Raw genomic sequence first — 17,411 nt, forward strand, 5'->3', positions numbered from 1 at the left:
CAGATGTTGAAAGACAACAATTCTGTTATTGGGAGGCACATCTTAATAAAATCTACAGGGCCTCCAGTTGCTCAGTTCTGATATTTTTAAAATAAAAAAAAATTCCCTCTCCTTTCCTGATTTCCAAATATAATACTGTACTAATAGATTGTCTCTCTCTCTTTTTGGATGTTTTTGTTCAGCCTGGAAGTACAGAAAAGGGGAACCTATTATTTGAGCAAAAATTGTACAGTGGTGTTTCAGCTACCTCTTCCTGGCTAGATGGTGTTGAAGAACGCTTGTTTGTTGCTACAACTCTGTTACCTGAAGTAACAGAAACTTGTCTCTATAATCAAGAAGTGAGTGTGCCCTTAAACTATACATTTAATGAAATACAAAGCAATGCAGTTTAGGGTGGTTTTATATGCTATATGATGAAGAAGGAAATTCCATTTGCAACTATGTTCTCCAGCTAAAAAAATAACATTTGCATCACAAAAATGGGCAGCAAGAATCAAAACCTGATATGCAATGTCTAATGCTTGGGTGGTCTGTATGCTGCCTTAGCAAGTCTATCCAGATGAAAAGTGATGACAGCATAAAATTTAAGAAATTTATTTTGCAGGTCTCTCAATCAACACCTGTTTACCACATCAAATGAGAATGTATAAACCTCAGCTGTTACACCAAGAGTTTGCAAATTACTGCTCTGAATTTGGTGGGAGATGAGGGGAGATTAGCATAACACTGCACTTTTCATTCTTGAGATGTAAACATTAATTAATTAGGTAGTTTGTAAAACCATTAAAATGTTTATAGACAAACTGTTAAAAACTAGGCAGAACCAAAGGGAGCCTGAATGTAGATATGTAAGAGATAACAATCAAACCAGCTGATGGCATGATGTAAGCAAAAGGAGCTCTGATAGCGATGATGATGTGGAGTTTTGTGATGATTAATTTTGAAGTACTGCTATTTGATATAGCAAACCGCCATGCTCACACCCATAAGAAGAGTTCAAAACTACAGGTAATTGTGCTGATATACATACAGTCTGTGTGTGCATATATTGTCAGAGCGCGCAGTTTGGATAAACACACATGCAGCGGAAGATCAACGAAGAATCACTGCCACCAATAAAGAGGCTGAAGCCTGTTTGGCTATCTACAAAAGGTTTACTAACAAACGGAAAAACTCTCAAGACGATATATACAGACAGAGTGCAGAGAGGCAGAGAGCAGAGAGCGAACAGATAACACAGGGAGCTATTTATAATCACCTCTGCTGTCTGATGCAATACACAGTTAACTCTTTACACACTCGCATAGTGGACAGCAGACAGTGCATGATGCAATCTCCAGCTCACATTGCAACACTATAACTCAATTACATTTAAACAACTCTATATACAATCATTCCCACTTCAACTTATATGTCCAAGAAATGCCCATTCCCATTGTATGTAACATGTAAATTATTATAGTCTGCTGATAATCATAATTAGATAGTAAAGGGCAGTGTAGTGTTTACCATGTTGGACTTTGGCTGAAATGACTTAATAATTAAGGACTTAAAACCTTCTCCTATTTTAGCCTTATGTGAAAGGAAGACTAACTTCTATTGTTTTTCTCACATTGCAGGAGTAAATTAATATCTTAGTAGTTTTTAACCTATATCTGCACATTCACATGTATTTGGATGAATTATTCTTCACATATTTGACTTAAGAACAAACCTACAAAACCTATCTTGCCCATAACCCAGGGACTGCCTATATACATAGGCTGATTGCAAAGACTTTGACTATTTTTTTAAAAAAATAGTATGCACATTTCTGTCATGTTTCTATTGTGTATGGCTATAGCCAAGACATTTATGCATAGGGTCTGAACCATTTAGTTAATGTTGTTTGAATCAGGCCAGATATACAAAAACATTTTAGTATGGTCATAATTTAAGCATTAAGGAAATGTGAATAGAATATAATAGCCAAGGGCTATTCATCATCACATAAGGTTAATCATTTTTGAAAATAATTTCAGGGATTGTGTTAGATATAGAATTGGTCATCTTTCATGTTTGAGAGTAGCTATTTTTTAAAAAAATATGTTTTGGTTTTGTTTCCTTATATAGGTCCTTGCTAAAAATATTAAAGAGATGTCAGAAAAAATGGATAAGAACAAGAATTTATTTTCCCACATGTTTCCTGAGAATGCCGATAACCGAGATGTTATAGAAGACACATTGGATTGTTTACTGAGAAGACTAATATTGCTGGAGACACTAGTAAGCCAGAGGTGTCAGCATATGAAAGAGAGACTCCAGAGCATGCTGAGTTTTCAGGTAGCTTTTTACCTAACCTCTTAAAGACCTCTCAAAGTTTGCTTAATAATATTATTTGTTTTTAAGATTCTAATCACTTTGGATATTTCCCTTAAAAATCATGTAATTAAAATTTTTACATGACAATAGCCTACTTCCAAGGAGTAGGCAAACATGCAGTCTGCCATTTTAAGTCACAAAAACCTCCCTTTCTCCCAAAAGGAAGATAAATAATCAGGAGAGTAAAAATCAGGTTGTGCAATGCAGTTGTAGATTTCTAAACAAATATTAGCACATTTTAACACATCAGACAAGAGCCGTGGTGGCGCAATGGGCTAAACCCTTGTGCTGACTGAACTGCTGACCTGAAGATTGGGTTGCTGACCTGAAGGTTGCATGTTTGAATCTGCGAGATGGGGTGAGCTCCTGTCTGTCAGCTCTATCTTGCGGGGACATGAGAGAAGCCTCCCTGCAACACATCCGGGCATCCCCCTGGGCAATGTCTCTTTAGACGGCCAATTCTCTCACACCAGAAGTGACTTGCAGCATGTTCTCAAGTCGCTTCTGACATGATAAAAATATATATTAGGATTCCAAAATTCAGCATAGTAGCTCAGTATGTAGAGCTATGGTGGGTTGAGCCATATACCAATCCCTCCCCCCCCCCAAAAAAAATAAATCATAGAGCCATTTCATGCTTTGTTGTAAGCAGGCTGAATCATAAAATCACACCAATAACAGAGATATTGTAGAAGACACCTTGGATTGTTTACTGAGAAGATTGGTATTACTAAAGACACTAGGTTAGCTCAAGGTACAATATCAACTTGTGAAAGAGAGAAGTGAAATAATGGTATCAGCACAGAGATCTGTTGGGGTTTTCAAAGATGCTGTAATCATTTTGCATCTTCAAATCCCGTAAAGTAGAATGAGGAGATTTTGAGCGCTGAGAAGAAAGAGTGGGAATACCAATTTCAGCAGTATGTCAGAAAGAACATATGCAGGCAAATGGGAAATTTACGCTTGCATATAAGCCATTAAGAGGATGTCAGCCTGGCCTGCAAATCTAAAGTTAGTTCTGTTTGTACCAGATTATGGCCTACATCCAGTTAGGGAGATCTGCTGAGGAGGAGCATTTCTTCACTACTACAAAAACCTGGGAAATTATATGGACCTGTTTTGGGGGCAGAACTGAATTCTGGATTTTTGTGGGGAAGAGACTTTGCCAGTGTGACTTTGCATTTAGATCTGTGGCTGACAAATATTCCACCATTTTACAATCTTTTCCCCTTCTATTGCTGACAGAATGATCTGAAAGTGATGTTTGCAACATTAGCTGATAACAAGTACATTGCCCTGCAGAAGCTGGCTGAAGCTGTGGAATGTCCTGAAACAGAACAGATGCAGGTAATGTTACAATTCTGCAACTAAGCGTGGAAAGGAGAAATGGTACCGTATAATATGTAGCACAAAATTAGATACAAAGTAGTTTCTAAAATGTGGACAAATGTGATTGTCTTTTGTTTATCCAGATAAAGAACTTCTGTCCTTGATAGTTTATCTTGCTTATGTTGGAATGAAAATACATGTCTTTGCAAAAAAGATTTGCCAGTGTTTGAAAGCATTTGAGTATTTCAATGACAGAATTGTTCACAGTGCCTTCTCTTATGGTATATTACTCTTATGGTAATTCCAAATATGGAATTTGCTGCAGAATCCATATTTCAGTTGTTATATTCTCTAATATTATATATCTGCCCACAAGACAGTGGCCAAAAAATATAAATAGTATAGGTTCAATTCTTGATTTGAAACATAACAAGAACATTTGTGTATAAAATAAACAAAAATTATTTATATTTTAAATGAGGCATCATGTATAACAATTAAAATGCAGGAAATCATTCAAAGTAGGAAGTATGCCTTTCTATATATATATCTCTGGAATGTGTCCAGAGGAGGGCAACTAAAATGATCAAGGGTCTGGAAAACAAGCCTTATGAGGAGTGACTTAAAGAGCTGGGCATGTTTAGCCTGCAGAAGAGAAAGCTGAGAGGAGACATGATGAGGGCCATGTATAAATATGTGAGAGGAAGCCATAGGGAAGAGGGAACAAGCTTGTTTTCTGCTGCTCTGGAGACTAGGATGCGGAACAATGGCTTCAAATTACAGGAAAGGAGATTCCACCTGAACATTAGGAAGAACTTCCTCACTGTGAGAGCTGTTCAGCAGTGGAACTCTCTGCCCCGGAGTGTGATGGAGGTGCCTTCTTTGGAGGCTTTTAACCAGAGCCTGGATGGCCATGTGTCGGGGGTGCATTGAATGCAATTTTCCTGCTTCTTAGCAGGGGTTTGGAGTGGATGGCCCACGAGGTCTCTTCCAACACTATGATTCTATGATTCTATATAGCTGTGTGTAATTCAGCAATTTTTCAAGATCTCTTCTAAAATGCATTTGCTCATTTAAAGTGAGGACAAAATCAATCCAACAATACCATGTAACACTATTTTTTGTTCCTGAGCTATACAACCTATTTGGTTCTATCATAAAAATATAGAAAAGGTTTATTAAACTGCAGAAACTTTGTCTTTGTGGGAGGGACATCCTGCAGCACATTTTGCTATAGTTTTTCAATGAATGTCTCAAGTTATAATCAGTTCAAATGCCTACAAACAATGTAGTGTCAACAATGCTGGAAGAATGTTGAATCTACCTCTGGGGGCAGGGGAAATGTTTTGCAGTCTACTCTCATGCTAAAATCAAAACATGAAGTATATCCATATAAAATATAATACTAACTTGGGATGTAAGATTTTGTTTGGCACATACAATGTCATTACATTATTTTATACTTTTCTTGCTCGATGGTTTGGAACTGGTTACAACATGCATCAAAATGTAAAAGTATTAATTTTAAGTTTAAAATGCTATGCACTTATGTTCCTAATTATTATATCTTGGCTTCACATCATACATTTTTATACAAAACCACAATTGTTTTTCCATCTTTGAATGTGCAGTAAAATTGCTGGCTTGTATCTTCATTACCTTAATTTATATATTAATATTTGCCCACTTTTTTGCTCCACTAGTTTAATCCACTTGTCATGCAATTATACCACTTTGATATCATTGCCTGGCTTAATAATACTAATAATATAATACTTTATTTTTGTATCTCGCCACCACCTCCCCGAAGAGACTCGGAGTGGCTAACACAGGGCCAAGCCCAAAAGACAAAGTGTGAGCAAGTTAAAATATAAAACAAGACAATTAAAACAAAGCAACAAGCAGTATAAAATCACAAATGAATTCAGGCACAGTTTTAACAAATATATAAAAACAAGATAAAAAGTTTTAAAACAATATCAGCTTCACCACCAAAGGTCAAGAGGAGTAAAGGGGGGTCAAAGTAAAGTGCATAATAACAAGGTTATCCCCTAGAGTGCCTGGCTGAGGGTTCCAAGGTTTCCTGAGATGACGTTAGGGGTAGGATGGGGTGGGACCAGAGATAAAGTGCAGAACAGCAACATGGTTGTCAAGGGATCTGTAGTGTCTTGTTTAGTCGAAAGCGTGCTGAAAGAACCATTCTTAAGTTGTTTAATAAAAGCAGACAGTGTTGGGGCCAGCCTAATCTCCCTGGGGAGGGAGTTCCAGAGCCAAGCGGCCACCACTGAGAAGGCTCTCTCCCTCACCCCCACCAACCGAACCTGTGATGTTGGAGGGAATGAGAGGAGAGCTTCCCCAGGCATTATGAAAAGGCACTGCTTGGGAACCAGCAGTTTCCTTTCCAAACAGTGATACCCTTTTTCTTGCCTTCCTTCTAGTGCATTGTGCCTTCCAATTCTCTGGGCATAATTGTGCCAGCCCAGATGATCCCAGCCATCTTTGTACATGCCATTGGGTTAAATGTGTATGCATGACTACAAGTAATACTTCCCTGTTATGAACATTGAAAACAAGGGGCTAATTGTATTTAAGAGTAGTTTGTATTACATCCTGGAGCAAGTGATCTTCTGAATAATGAAAAATTTATTCCTTGGAATACAGTTTGGAAAGCATTCTCCTGCCTTAGTCTCACTTAATGTACATGTCAAAGACTGTACTGAGAAGCATTGCAGGGACTACACACCTGCATTACATTGACATTTTTGACCTACGCCATAGATTTTTAATGGTTTTAATGGTTTTAACTATTCACTTTTCATACTTCCAATGTTTAATCCTATTTTAATGCTTATATATTTTTAGGTTTTAGATGGTATATTCTATTATTTTAGTGATAGCCACTTTAGGTCTCTTTTTAGAGAGCTAAAGCAAGATAGAAATAAATATAATAATACGGAGACTTGTTTGGTTATGACAGTGGGATTAAATATTTCTTATATAGGCTATTCAACAAGCAGAAAATGGACTGAAAGAACTAGAAGAAGGAATCAGTGAATTAAAGAAGCGTGGAGATAAGCTGCAGATTGACCAGCCATCTATGCAAGAGTTATCTAAACTTCAGGCAAGTAACTGCTTAAAAAACAAACCTCTAAATGTGTTAAATGTTAAAATAAGTGTTTTTGAGAAGTTCTAATGATAATAACCCTGGTCTGATAGTGCAAATCTTCATAGATTGGGAGATGTGCAGGAAACAGCATTTTCTGTGAAGCAAGAACTTTTTAAGCACAAAAATAATTCCCACATGCAGAAGAATTATTACAAAATAATTATATTCTATACAAAAATAATATTTAAGAATAAAAATATTATTATGTACATAAATATTCCTTGTACTTAGAAAGCTTTTTTATTTTTTCTGTGTCAAATTCACATGTTGTTTGGTTCACAAAAAAATCTGCACAGGAAATAGCAGGAACCCTTTTTTAAAGTAAGAGTGTTGTTTCCTGTACTGAAAATGCTATTTTCTGTGTAGATCTACCACATGCACATTTTGTGCAGAATAAGTCTTAACATGCAGGCAGGCTTCAAAACTGCATAGTTTTCAGAAATCTCCTGGCACGGAAAGAAAACTATGAAAATTGTTCATTATATTCTTCAAGAAAGCACTTAGTGAAGAATTGAGTTTCTATTTTCATTATCTTCAATGTATTGTTAATAAATGTGCATTTATTAGATAAAAAATAATTTCACATAAAATAATTCAAATCATTTCATCTTCAATAACTGCATATTTTGAGGTATAAACTTTATATCATTGTTACTCTTGTAATTGACCTCAAATAAAATTGTAACATATTCTGAGGATTTTTAAACAAGCAAGCAAGCATTTATGTATATTATGCAATCACTGAGTCTTAGATCCAAGAGGATATAAGGAAAATAAGGAAAATCCCAGTGGTTCTCAACCTGGCGTTCCCAGATGTTTTTGGCCTTCAACTCCCAGAAATCCTAACAGCTGGTAAACTGGCTGGGATTTCTGGGAGTTGTAGGCCAAAAACATCCTTTGACTCAGTCACTTATTAATAAATCAGTGATAGTAAAAGAACAACTAGATCAGTCATGTTTTATCTCTGTGGGGTTTTCTCTGTGTCCAAAGGGAACATTTTCACTGTTTCTTCTTTTCTTATGCCAGGATATCTATGATGAACTGATAATGATCATAAGATCACGGCGCAGTGGACTGAATCAAAATCTAGCACTTAAGGAACAGTATGAACAAGCATTGCAGGACCTGACTGAGCTGATTGAAACGGGCAAAGAAAAGATGACAGTGGATCAGAAAATGATTGTTTCATCCAAAGATGAAATTAAAGTGCTTCTTGACAAACATAAGGTATACAACAATGCACACAATTCATCCCAATACCAACGTGCAATTTATTGCACACTTTCTTCCATGTCTGTCTTGTTGTGTTTGTATTTTTTCTTGATGTCCTTCAATTATGGAAAATTATTTTCTGTGTTCTGATGAGAACTGTTCAAGAGTCTAGAACTCATTTACATTGACCATATAGTGCAGTTTAAAGGTAAACTTCAAACTGTAGCAGCTAGATAACACACACCACCAAAACAAGTAGAAACATGCTTTAAGGAGATTGACCTGCATCAAGCAAAGTCATGGGAAAGTCCAAAACATTGATGTTATTTAAATCATGTTGCATGGTGAAATGTGAAGTGCATTATATACACCCACTGCGCTAATGCGAACTGCAAGATTCAAAAAGTGGGGAGGCTACCAAAAATGCCCCAAAAGCACAACTGGGCAATAGGTGGCCAATTGATCCCTTGGGACAGGTAATTGAGTACCTCCTCTGCTAATTGTCACTTTCCCTTCTTCCTTTCTCCTCATATGCCTCTAGAGTTCTGGTGCACATGTTGCCCAGAAAAAAAGGGGAACTCACATTCTCCAGTGGCTGTCAAGCCATGGATAGGGTAGATTCTGAAACCGGTGTGAGGCCTCAAGCTCTTCCAGACAGGCATTTATCCTAGGAACATCTGTGTTTAAAAAATATGAATGTTCCTTGGTGCCTGTCCATACTCACCCCAGAAAACCTGTGCTTTCTGGGGTGGGTGTCCAAATGTTCTCCCAGAACTTTCTGGGAGAACACCTGGACACTGTCATCCCCTCCCCAAAAGCACCCCCCCCCCCAAATCAATTTGAAAAGTAAGAAAAAACTTACAATGCCTCCATTAGTGTTCCTGCAACTCTCCTGGTGCATAGCAATAAGCCAGAAGAGCGGGAGGAGCGATTTTCCTCGCTCCCCCCTCTCCTGGCACATCATTGCTACGTGCCAGGAGAGCTGCAGGAACACTGATGGGGGCAAAGTATGTCTTTTCTTAACCTTTCAAAAGGGGTTGGGGAGCTTTTGGGAAGATGATAGGTGTCCTCACAGTTTTCTGGGCTATTTTCACCCTGAAAACTGTGGGACAGCTATCTGGACTGCAGTCCAGATAACGAAAGTAGTGTTTTATCTCGTGCTTTCCCGGAAGGTGCAGAAAAAAACCCACTATGAAATTAATTTACTGCACACCAGGGTTTTCCTGGTTTGTGGTGAATTAATTCGTTTTTTCAAAAAACATCATCCAGGGAAGTCCCACATTAAAAGAGCTGTCTGGATGGGCCCCCACTTTCACGGTGAATGAAATCATCCTGATCTTGAACCTGTTCCAGAAATAGGAATCTAGGCATCTGCACAGGAAAATCTATTTCTGACAAACCAAACTGATTCAAGATATCAGTGTAGCTGACTCCTAGGTGAATATACATTTTGGATTACATCACTTTATAATGAAATTTTGATTTGTTTTTAAAAAAATTAATCAGTTTTATGTTGATAATATATACTTACTGTTTCTTAAAAACCCACAGGAATATTTCCAGGGGTTGGAGTCACACATGATTCTAACAGAAACACTTTTCAGGAAGAGAAGCAACTTTGCACTTGTAAAGGAAACTCAATTCCATGTAGAGTCAATGGCACAAGCCTCAGCTGTTCTAAAGCAGGCTCATAAGCGGGGAGTGGAGCTGGAATACATTCTAGAGGTAATGATCCTTTTCTTTTCTATTTCCTTATTGGAAAATACATTTCACTCAGGTTTCTACTGGCAAAAAAACTTACTGCAGCTTCAGAACCCAGCATTAGCACATAAAAGTAATCAACATTAAATATAACATGTTGTTATTTTGGAGGGTAATAACAATGGTATAACAGCATGATCTTTAACAATTAAGTAACATGCCAAGTTGTATTTATTTATTTATTTATCAGAATAAATACATAAATTCCCTAAGTTCCCCGAAGGGGACTTAGGGTGAAGCATAACATATATACGGCAAACATTCAATGCCGGAGCATAAAATAAACCATAAATATACAAACACTAAAATCAGTTATCTTCACATTAAAACCATTATTTAAAACCATCACAAGACAGCTGCACCGTATACATCGTATTTGGTGATGCACTTTATAACATTGTTCTCATTCTTTCTAAAATGTTGGTTTTGAATGTATTATTTTAAGTGCTTTTTAGCAATTTGTCAAGTATATTTTTTAACCTGTTGTTCTGAACCAGACCAGACTGTTATTTCAGACCTCATTAAGACTAATGCGAAAAACTGTTGTAAGATCCAAACAAAAGAAGCTGGACTACATAGGTGTGACCCTTTTCTTATCCTAATACAAGTGTGGAAAGTGTAACCAAGTGTAACAAAGGGAAGGTATTCTCAGACATTTCTATATTCTTAAACTGCCAAGCTAAAACATAAACTATATTGCAGGGCCTGCTCAGAACAAAATTATATTTTTATGCATTGGTCAGTTGTTGACAATTAGTCTTGTTACTGAGAAAGATTCTAGGACCCATCTGCCTGATGGCAAGGATAAAATTCATTGTACATATTATCAATCTATCATTTGCAAAATGTTGAATGATACAGTAGTTTTAAAATAAATACTTGTGTTACTTTTTAAAGGTCTTAATAGTCCTAAGGTACTAAAGGTTGCACAAGTGTATCTGCAGAAAAACCTAAGTACTTATTATGAACAGAAATGCCCCTAGAGCACAGACTAGTTTTCAACAAAAACAGGCCATGGGGAGCAGAAGAAGCTAAATCTTTAAATATTGACTGTGTCCAGAATCAATACAGTGAGACTCAACTAATTTCTTTTTTGTTTCTTAAACCATATTGTCCATAGCCCCCTTCTCACAAATCCTGCAAATTTTGTACTATTTATTTTAACAAAGCAAGTGTTATATGATCTAAGAAACATGAATTCATATTGTATCAGATGCCTCTTGTGTACATGATACATTTTAACCAATTCAGATCAAGGTAGTCTTCTTTTGGAAAGCACTGCAAAAGCTACCCATTATTTACATGCATAAATATGTTTTATAGACTTGGACACATCTGGAAGAAGATTACCAGGAACTTATAAAGCAACTGGAGAGTGCTGAAACTAGCATGCCTAGTGTTGGCTTGGTAGAGGAGTCTGAGGAGAGGCTTGCCGATCGTATTGCACTATATCAGGTAATGCTGGTGATTTTTACATTTCTCTTACTATTTTATTGTCATACTATAGAAATCATTATCAGTTTCTCAAAGATTATGCACTGTCTGCACAGCAGGCAGTTTCATACATGATAGAAGCTTTGCAACTCCCGTCCACATCGTCCAATAAAAACTAAGGCCTAAATCGAGTTGTGCACATGCACTGATGAAACTATTCCTTTCAGTAGGATTAGGAATAAAGAAACTAGAATGGCATCTACCAAACATCTGCAATTTCTTCCACCCCATCTTTCACAGAAACCCTGACTAGAGGCTTTGCAAAAATGTGGGGAAGACAGAATGCCTTTTCGCAATCCCAAGTGAGGGTTGGGCCTCGGGGAGAAGTTGTTGGAAAATAAGAAATTAGATCATTAGCTGACAAAAAAATCCACAACTTTTCTCGACACACAACTCCTTTTGACACCCTGCTCAGTTTTTCACAGAAATATTGACTTGAGACAACAGCTCCCAAATAGGAGTTGTCAATGTTCTAGCAACTTCTCTCTCCCCCCTTCAGTGCCTAGCTAGTTGACAGCTGTGACATCATTTCAGAGATGGCAATTTCTGTGCAATTTGGGGCTCTGGAGGGAAATGAAGATAATGTTGCAGAATAACAATAGTACATGTCAGTTGGAAACGTTCACTTTTCAATGCAAGCTGTGCAGCTTCCTGTCACCTCAGGAAAAATTCTTTCCCTTCCCAAAAGCCTGGAAAGATAAATTAGTAGATTTTTCTCAACACCCATTAGGACAGGGAATATTGAGAATTACCATTGCTGACACTGGGCTAGGAAACATATCAGAGATGGTGGTGATGATGATAATAATAATAATAATAATGATACAACAACACTGATGTGGTGAAAGAATTACATTCTTTTCCCTCCCATTACAGCATCTGAAATCTAGCCTTACTGAACACCAGCCCAAACTTTACCAAGTATTGGATGATGGTAAAAGGTTACTGTTCTCTGTTACCTGTTCAGAACTGGAAACTCAGCTAAATCAGCTAGGGGAACATTGGTTAAGCAATACCAGCAAGGTCACCAAGGAACTGCATAGGCTGGAAACCATACTTAAACACTGGACAAGGTAATACTAATTGAAACTGAAATAGGTGGGCTGACTGTGAATTTCATCCATCAGGTTTTGCTTTTGAAACTATATCTCTTTTATTTTTATCTTTGATAGCATTCATATGAAATTAATGCTGTATGTTTGGAATGGGTTGAAGCATCCTAAAGTAGTTAGAGATTTCTTCATCTTCAAAGCTGGCAGTTTTGCTTCTATTTCAATTCGGTATAATTGCAAGTGCTTGTTGGAAATGTACTAATGTATGTCTCTTAACACTAGTCTCTATCTAAGCAAGTGTGCTTAAAAATAAAGTATATAGTTAATTATGTTCTCATTGCATTATGACAGTATTTTGAAACATTGTATAACAGTCTATAAGTTGGATTCAATTGGGATTACTCCCATAGGGGTGGATGCTTCAATTAGGTTGGGGCATCACAGAGGGATGCTTGTGACATTTTTGCTACTGGAAATCTGATAGCACATTTGGGGTTAAGCCCCTGGATGGTTGTGTGCACCTGTTCAATTACACAAGTGTAGTCTGGATTTGTAAACACTATGTTTAAAAAATTCTAATTTGCTTTTGAAAATATGAGGCTTTCAAATAAGCTGGATACGTGTACTATCTTACAACCCATTAGGAAGAATTTGAAAACAGTAAGGAAATTTGCAGTAAATATATTGTGAACTAGTGTATTTTAATGGTTCTGTGGAACTCATTACATAACTTTATATACAAATGCACCCCACCAATTGTTTTACATAAGCTTTAGTAATAGAGTATGCCCATATTTCCACAGATTCAACATCCAGAGTTTCACTCATGCTCTAAACAGCATTCCATCCCAGAAGTGTTTGTGGCCCTCTCTTGGGTCTCCCGTGCAATTTTACGGTATGCTGCCAACCCAAGGATAGTCCGAATATAGGGTTCACAATTATCCATAGTTTCAGCTATCTACAGATTCGTTGGAACATATTCCTCATGTATAATGGGATTGTATATTAGGAAAAAGATTTTGTCATGATAGATCTGTATTTTTGGGCTGGGCTTTAACACAGCTGGTAAAAGACCAGCAGTAGTAAGATCTACTAACCAAAAAGGTGGCCAGTTTGAAGCCCAGTCGGGATATGCACTCAACCATCAAGCGTAGCCCACTGTTTACCTTAGCAGGTCGAAAACAGCTTAGAGCTGTAAGTAGAGAAATTAGGTACTGCTAATTAGCGGGAGAGGTATTTTATTACACCGTAAAGAACAAGACCAGAAATGTGATGACCAAAAGGAAGGTGAAAGGAGGAAGCCCTGATGGCTCTTCATCATAGAGAATGGAGCAACAGCACTCCCCTGTGACTGAATCCGAACTCAACCTCCAAGGCAACAAAACTGGACTTTAAGACAATATACCTCCTTTCTGCCAGTTCTGTCCTGTCCTGTCTGTCCAAACAGCATTGAATATTTGCCATGTATGTGTACTGCGATCCGCCCTGAATTCCCTTGGGGAGACAGGGCAGAATATAAATAAATTGTTATTATCATTATTATTTTTATTACATTTGAGACTGGGGCAAAATCCTTCTGATAGATGCCCATATTGTTCTTACAGATATCAGAGTGAATCAACTGAGCTGATTCATTGGCTTCAGTCAGCAATGGAACGTCTGGAATTTTGGACCCAGCAATCTGTTACAGTTCCCCAAGAGTTAGAAATGGTCCGAGATCACTTGAATGCCTTTTTGGTAAGTCTGAGTAGAAAACAAAAGCATCCTTCTATCTTTGGCTGATAATTGGAGGCTCTGTGATATCAATACCTTAATTATTGTTTTGCAACAAAAAAGGTGTCTGAGGAATGGATTAGTTCCTCCTCCTGTCCTGGGAATCCAAGCCATTCTTCTTCCCCCAAAAAACTCCAATTAAAACCTGTACTTTGTACAACATACTGGTTTCTATTTTATCAGGTAATACAGATTTGTTATCAGAACTATAAAAGGATTTACTGTCGTGCTTTATAAAAAATCTTACTGCAGTAATGTGCTTTTTTAAAATTCCAAAATATAGTATAACAATAATGCAATTCTAAAGACATAATGATTAAATGAGAGCAGCTTTCTTGTCATTAAATTTTGTTATAGTGATTAGTTATCACAAACCATGATCTTTCCAGGAATTTTCAAAAGAGATTGAAGGCAAATCATCACAAAAATCTACTGTTTTGAGCATTGGAAATCAACTCCTTCGGCTAAAGAAAGTAGATATTGCCTCTTTGCGAGCCGGTTTGTCACAGATTGACAATCAGTGGACAGAGCTGCTCACACGAGTTCCTGTAGTACAAGAAAAACTGCATCAGGTAGGCAAATATCGGTTGCTATATTTGAATTCAGTAAATTTTCCAATCACCAGGTATCTTAAACTGTAAGTGAACACACTTATGTACCTTAGCTAACTAGAATCAATATGTGTACAGGTTAAAAAAAACAAAAACAAAAAAAACAATAGAGCTCCGGCTCCTTCATTTATTAATCACCCCAACAACAATGTGTGGTCGAAATCCTCTTTTTGAATGATAAGCCAAAATATATAGATTCAGCTGTAAGTCTATATAGATGAGCACTGCTTTCTTCATTGGGTACTATTTAAACAGTTTGGGTGCAGCTTATCTTTGCCATCACATCTTCCGCTATTAACTTGCATGAGCCTTAAGATCTGCTGGGGAGGCCCTTTTCTCACTCCCACCTCCATCACAAGTGTGGTTGGTGGGGACGAGGGAGAGGGCCTTCTCTATGGTGGCCCCCTGGTTCTGGAACTCCTTCCCCAGAGAAACTAGATTAGCTCCCACCCTGGCCACCTTCCGGAAAGACCTAAAACCAGTGTGCCTTTGACTAACTTGCTAAACAATTTGATTTGGCCTTCTAGCCCTACTAAATATCTAGTCTTTGCGCTTTATTTATTTTATTTTATTTATTACAATATTTATATCCCGCCCTTCTCACCCAACAGGGGACTCAGGGCGGCTTACAATAAAACAGACATATAAAAACAGTACAATACACTATAAATCAGTTAAAAAATTAACTTACATATAACATTCATAAAATGCATTTATAAAATATAGATAGGCGTGTACAAGTTTAAAAGACTGGGTCTGTCAATTGAGTTCCAGTATACATAATAGTAATTAATGCTGCTGATTCTTATTCGAAAGCCTGGCCCCACAACCAAGTTTTTACCTTCCTACGGAAGGATAGGAGGGAGGGAGCCTGCCTGACTTCAATGGGGAGGGCGTTCCATAGGCGGGGAGCCACTACTGAAAAGGCCCTGTCTCTCGTCCCCACCAGCCGCACCTGTGAGGCTGACGGGACCGCGAGCAGGGCCTCATCCGACGATCTTAAGCTTCGAGGTGGGTCATAGCGGGAGACACGTTCGGACAGATAAGCTGGGCCGGAACCGTTTAGAGCTTTATAGGCTAAAGCCAGCACCTTGAATTCTGCTCGGTAGCTAATCGGCAGCCAGTGGAGCTGACGTAACAGAGGAGTAGTACGCTCCCTGAACGCCGCTCCAGTTATTAACCTGGCAGCTTCCCGTTGGACTAATTGAAGCTTCCGAACAGTCTTCAAAGGCAGCCCCACGTAGAGTGCGTTGCAGTAGTCTAAACAGGATGTAACAAGGGCGTGGACCACCGTGGCCAAGTCTGGCTTCCCAAGGTACGGTCGCAGCTGGCGCACAAGTTTTAATTGTGCGAAGGCTCCCCTAGCCACCGCTGAGACCTGGGGCTCCAGGCTCAACGATGAGTCCAGGATCACCCCCAGACTGCGCACCTGCGCCTTCAGGGGGAGTGTGACCCCATCCAGCACAGGCTGTAACCCTATACCCTGTTCGGCCTTCCGACTGACCAGGAGGACCTCTGTCTTGTCTGGATTCAATTTCAATTTGTTGGCCCTCATCCAGTCCGACACAGCGGCCAAGCACCGGTTCAGGACCTGAACAGCCTCCTTAGTGACAGGTGGGAAGGAGTGACAGAGCTGGACATCATCTGCGTACAGATGACACCGGACCCCGAAACTCCTGATGATCTCTCCCAGTGGCTTCATGTAGATGTTAAACAACATGGGAGACAATACAGAACCCTGCGGGACCCCACAAGTCAACGGTTGTGGGGCCGAGCAGGCGTCCCCCAATGACACCATCTGGGACCGACCCTCCAGGAATGAGTGGAGCCACTGCAGGACAGTACCTCCAAGTCCCATTCCTGCGAGGCGTCCCAGAAGTATACCGTGATCGACGGTATCGAAGGCCGCTGAGAGGTCCAGCAGAACCAGCAGGGACACACTCCCCCTGTCCATTTCCCCGCGAAGATCATCAACTAAGGCGACCAAGGCTGTCTCAGTACCATGCCCCAGCCTGAAGCCAGACTGTGCCGGATCCAGAAAATCAGTGTCCACCAAGAATCCCTGGAGCTGCGAGGCAACCACATGTTCCAAGACCTTGCCCAAATAGGGGAGATTGGAAATAGGCCGAAAGTTTCCGAATTGAGTGGGATCCAATGATGGCTTTTTCAACAGCGGCTTGATCACAGCCATTTTTAGGCTCACTGGAAACTTGCCCTCCCGAAGGGAGGCATTCACCACCACCTTCACCCACTCGGCCAAACCCCCTCTGGCTTCTCTCACCAGCCAGGATGGGCAGGGGTCTAGGATGCATGTGGTCGGTCTCGCCTCTCCAAGGATCTTGTCCACATCCTCGAGCGCAACCAATTGAAATGAATCCAACAAAACTGGACAAGCAGGTGCACTCGTTACATCCTCAGAGACTGCCGTTAATATGGTGTCAAAGTCGGAACGGATCAGAGCGACTTTGTCTGCAAAGAACCGAGCAAATGCTTCACAGCGGGCTGCCGAGTTATCAGGGCTCCCACCTTGATTGGTGGGAGTTAACAACCCTCTGATAACACGGAACAGCGCTGCCGGACGGTTCTGTGCGGACGCAATGTTGGCCGCAAGGTGGACTCTCCTTGCAGCTTTGATTGCCGCGGCATATGCCC

At 39.2% G+C, this 17,411-nt stretch overlaps 1 protein-coding gene across 19 annotated transcripts in view; it reads left to right on the plus strand.

The window, feature by feature from the left end:
- The window catches only part of syne1 (spectrin repeat containing nuclear envelope protein 1), a 371,674-nt gene that overhangs the window by 270,474 nt on the left and 83,789 nt on the right, over nucleotides 1–17,411 (plus strand). For all 19 annotated transcript variants that reach the window (XM_062977242.1, XM_062977181.1, XM_062977206.1 and 16 more), the window contains 10 exons: nucleotides 183–338; nucleotides 2,113–2,322; nucleotides 3,607–3,708; nucleotides 6,692–6,811; nucleotides 7,883–8,083; nucleotides 9,620–9,793; nucleotides 11,153–11,284; nucleotides 12,200–12,396; nucleotides 13,980–14,112; nucleotides 14,538–14,720. In XM_062977242.1, the coding sequence (XP_062833312.1) occupies nucleotides 183–338; nucleotides 2,113–2,322; nucleotides 3,607–3,708; nucleotides 6,692–6,811; nucleotides 7,883–8,083; nucleotides 9,620–9,793; nucleotides 11,153–11,284; nucleotides 12,200–12,396; nucleotides 13,980–14,112; nucleotides 14,538–14,720 (1,608 nt within the window). The remainder of the gene's footprint in view (nucleotides 1–182; nucleotides 339–2,112; nucleotides 2,323–3,606; nucleotides 3,709–6,691; nucleotides 6,812–7,882; nucleotides 8,084–9,619; nucleotides 9,794–11,152; nucleotides 11,285–12,199; nucleotides 12,397–13,979; nucleotides 14,113–14,537; nucleotides 14,721–17,411) is intronic.

Source organism: Anolis carolinensis, chromosome 1 (assembly GCF_035594765.1).
Source record: "Anolis carolinensis isolate JA03-04 chromosome 1, rAnoCar3.1.pri, whole genome shotgun sequence".
In the NCBI taxonomy this organism is placed as follows: Eukaryota; Metazoa; Chordata; class Lepidosauria; order Squamata; family Dactyloidae; genus Anolis; species Anolis carolinensis.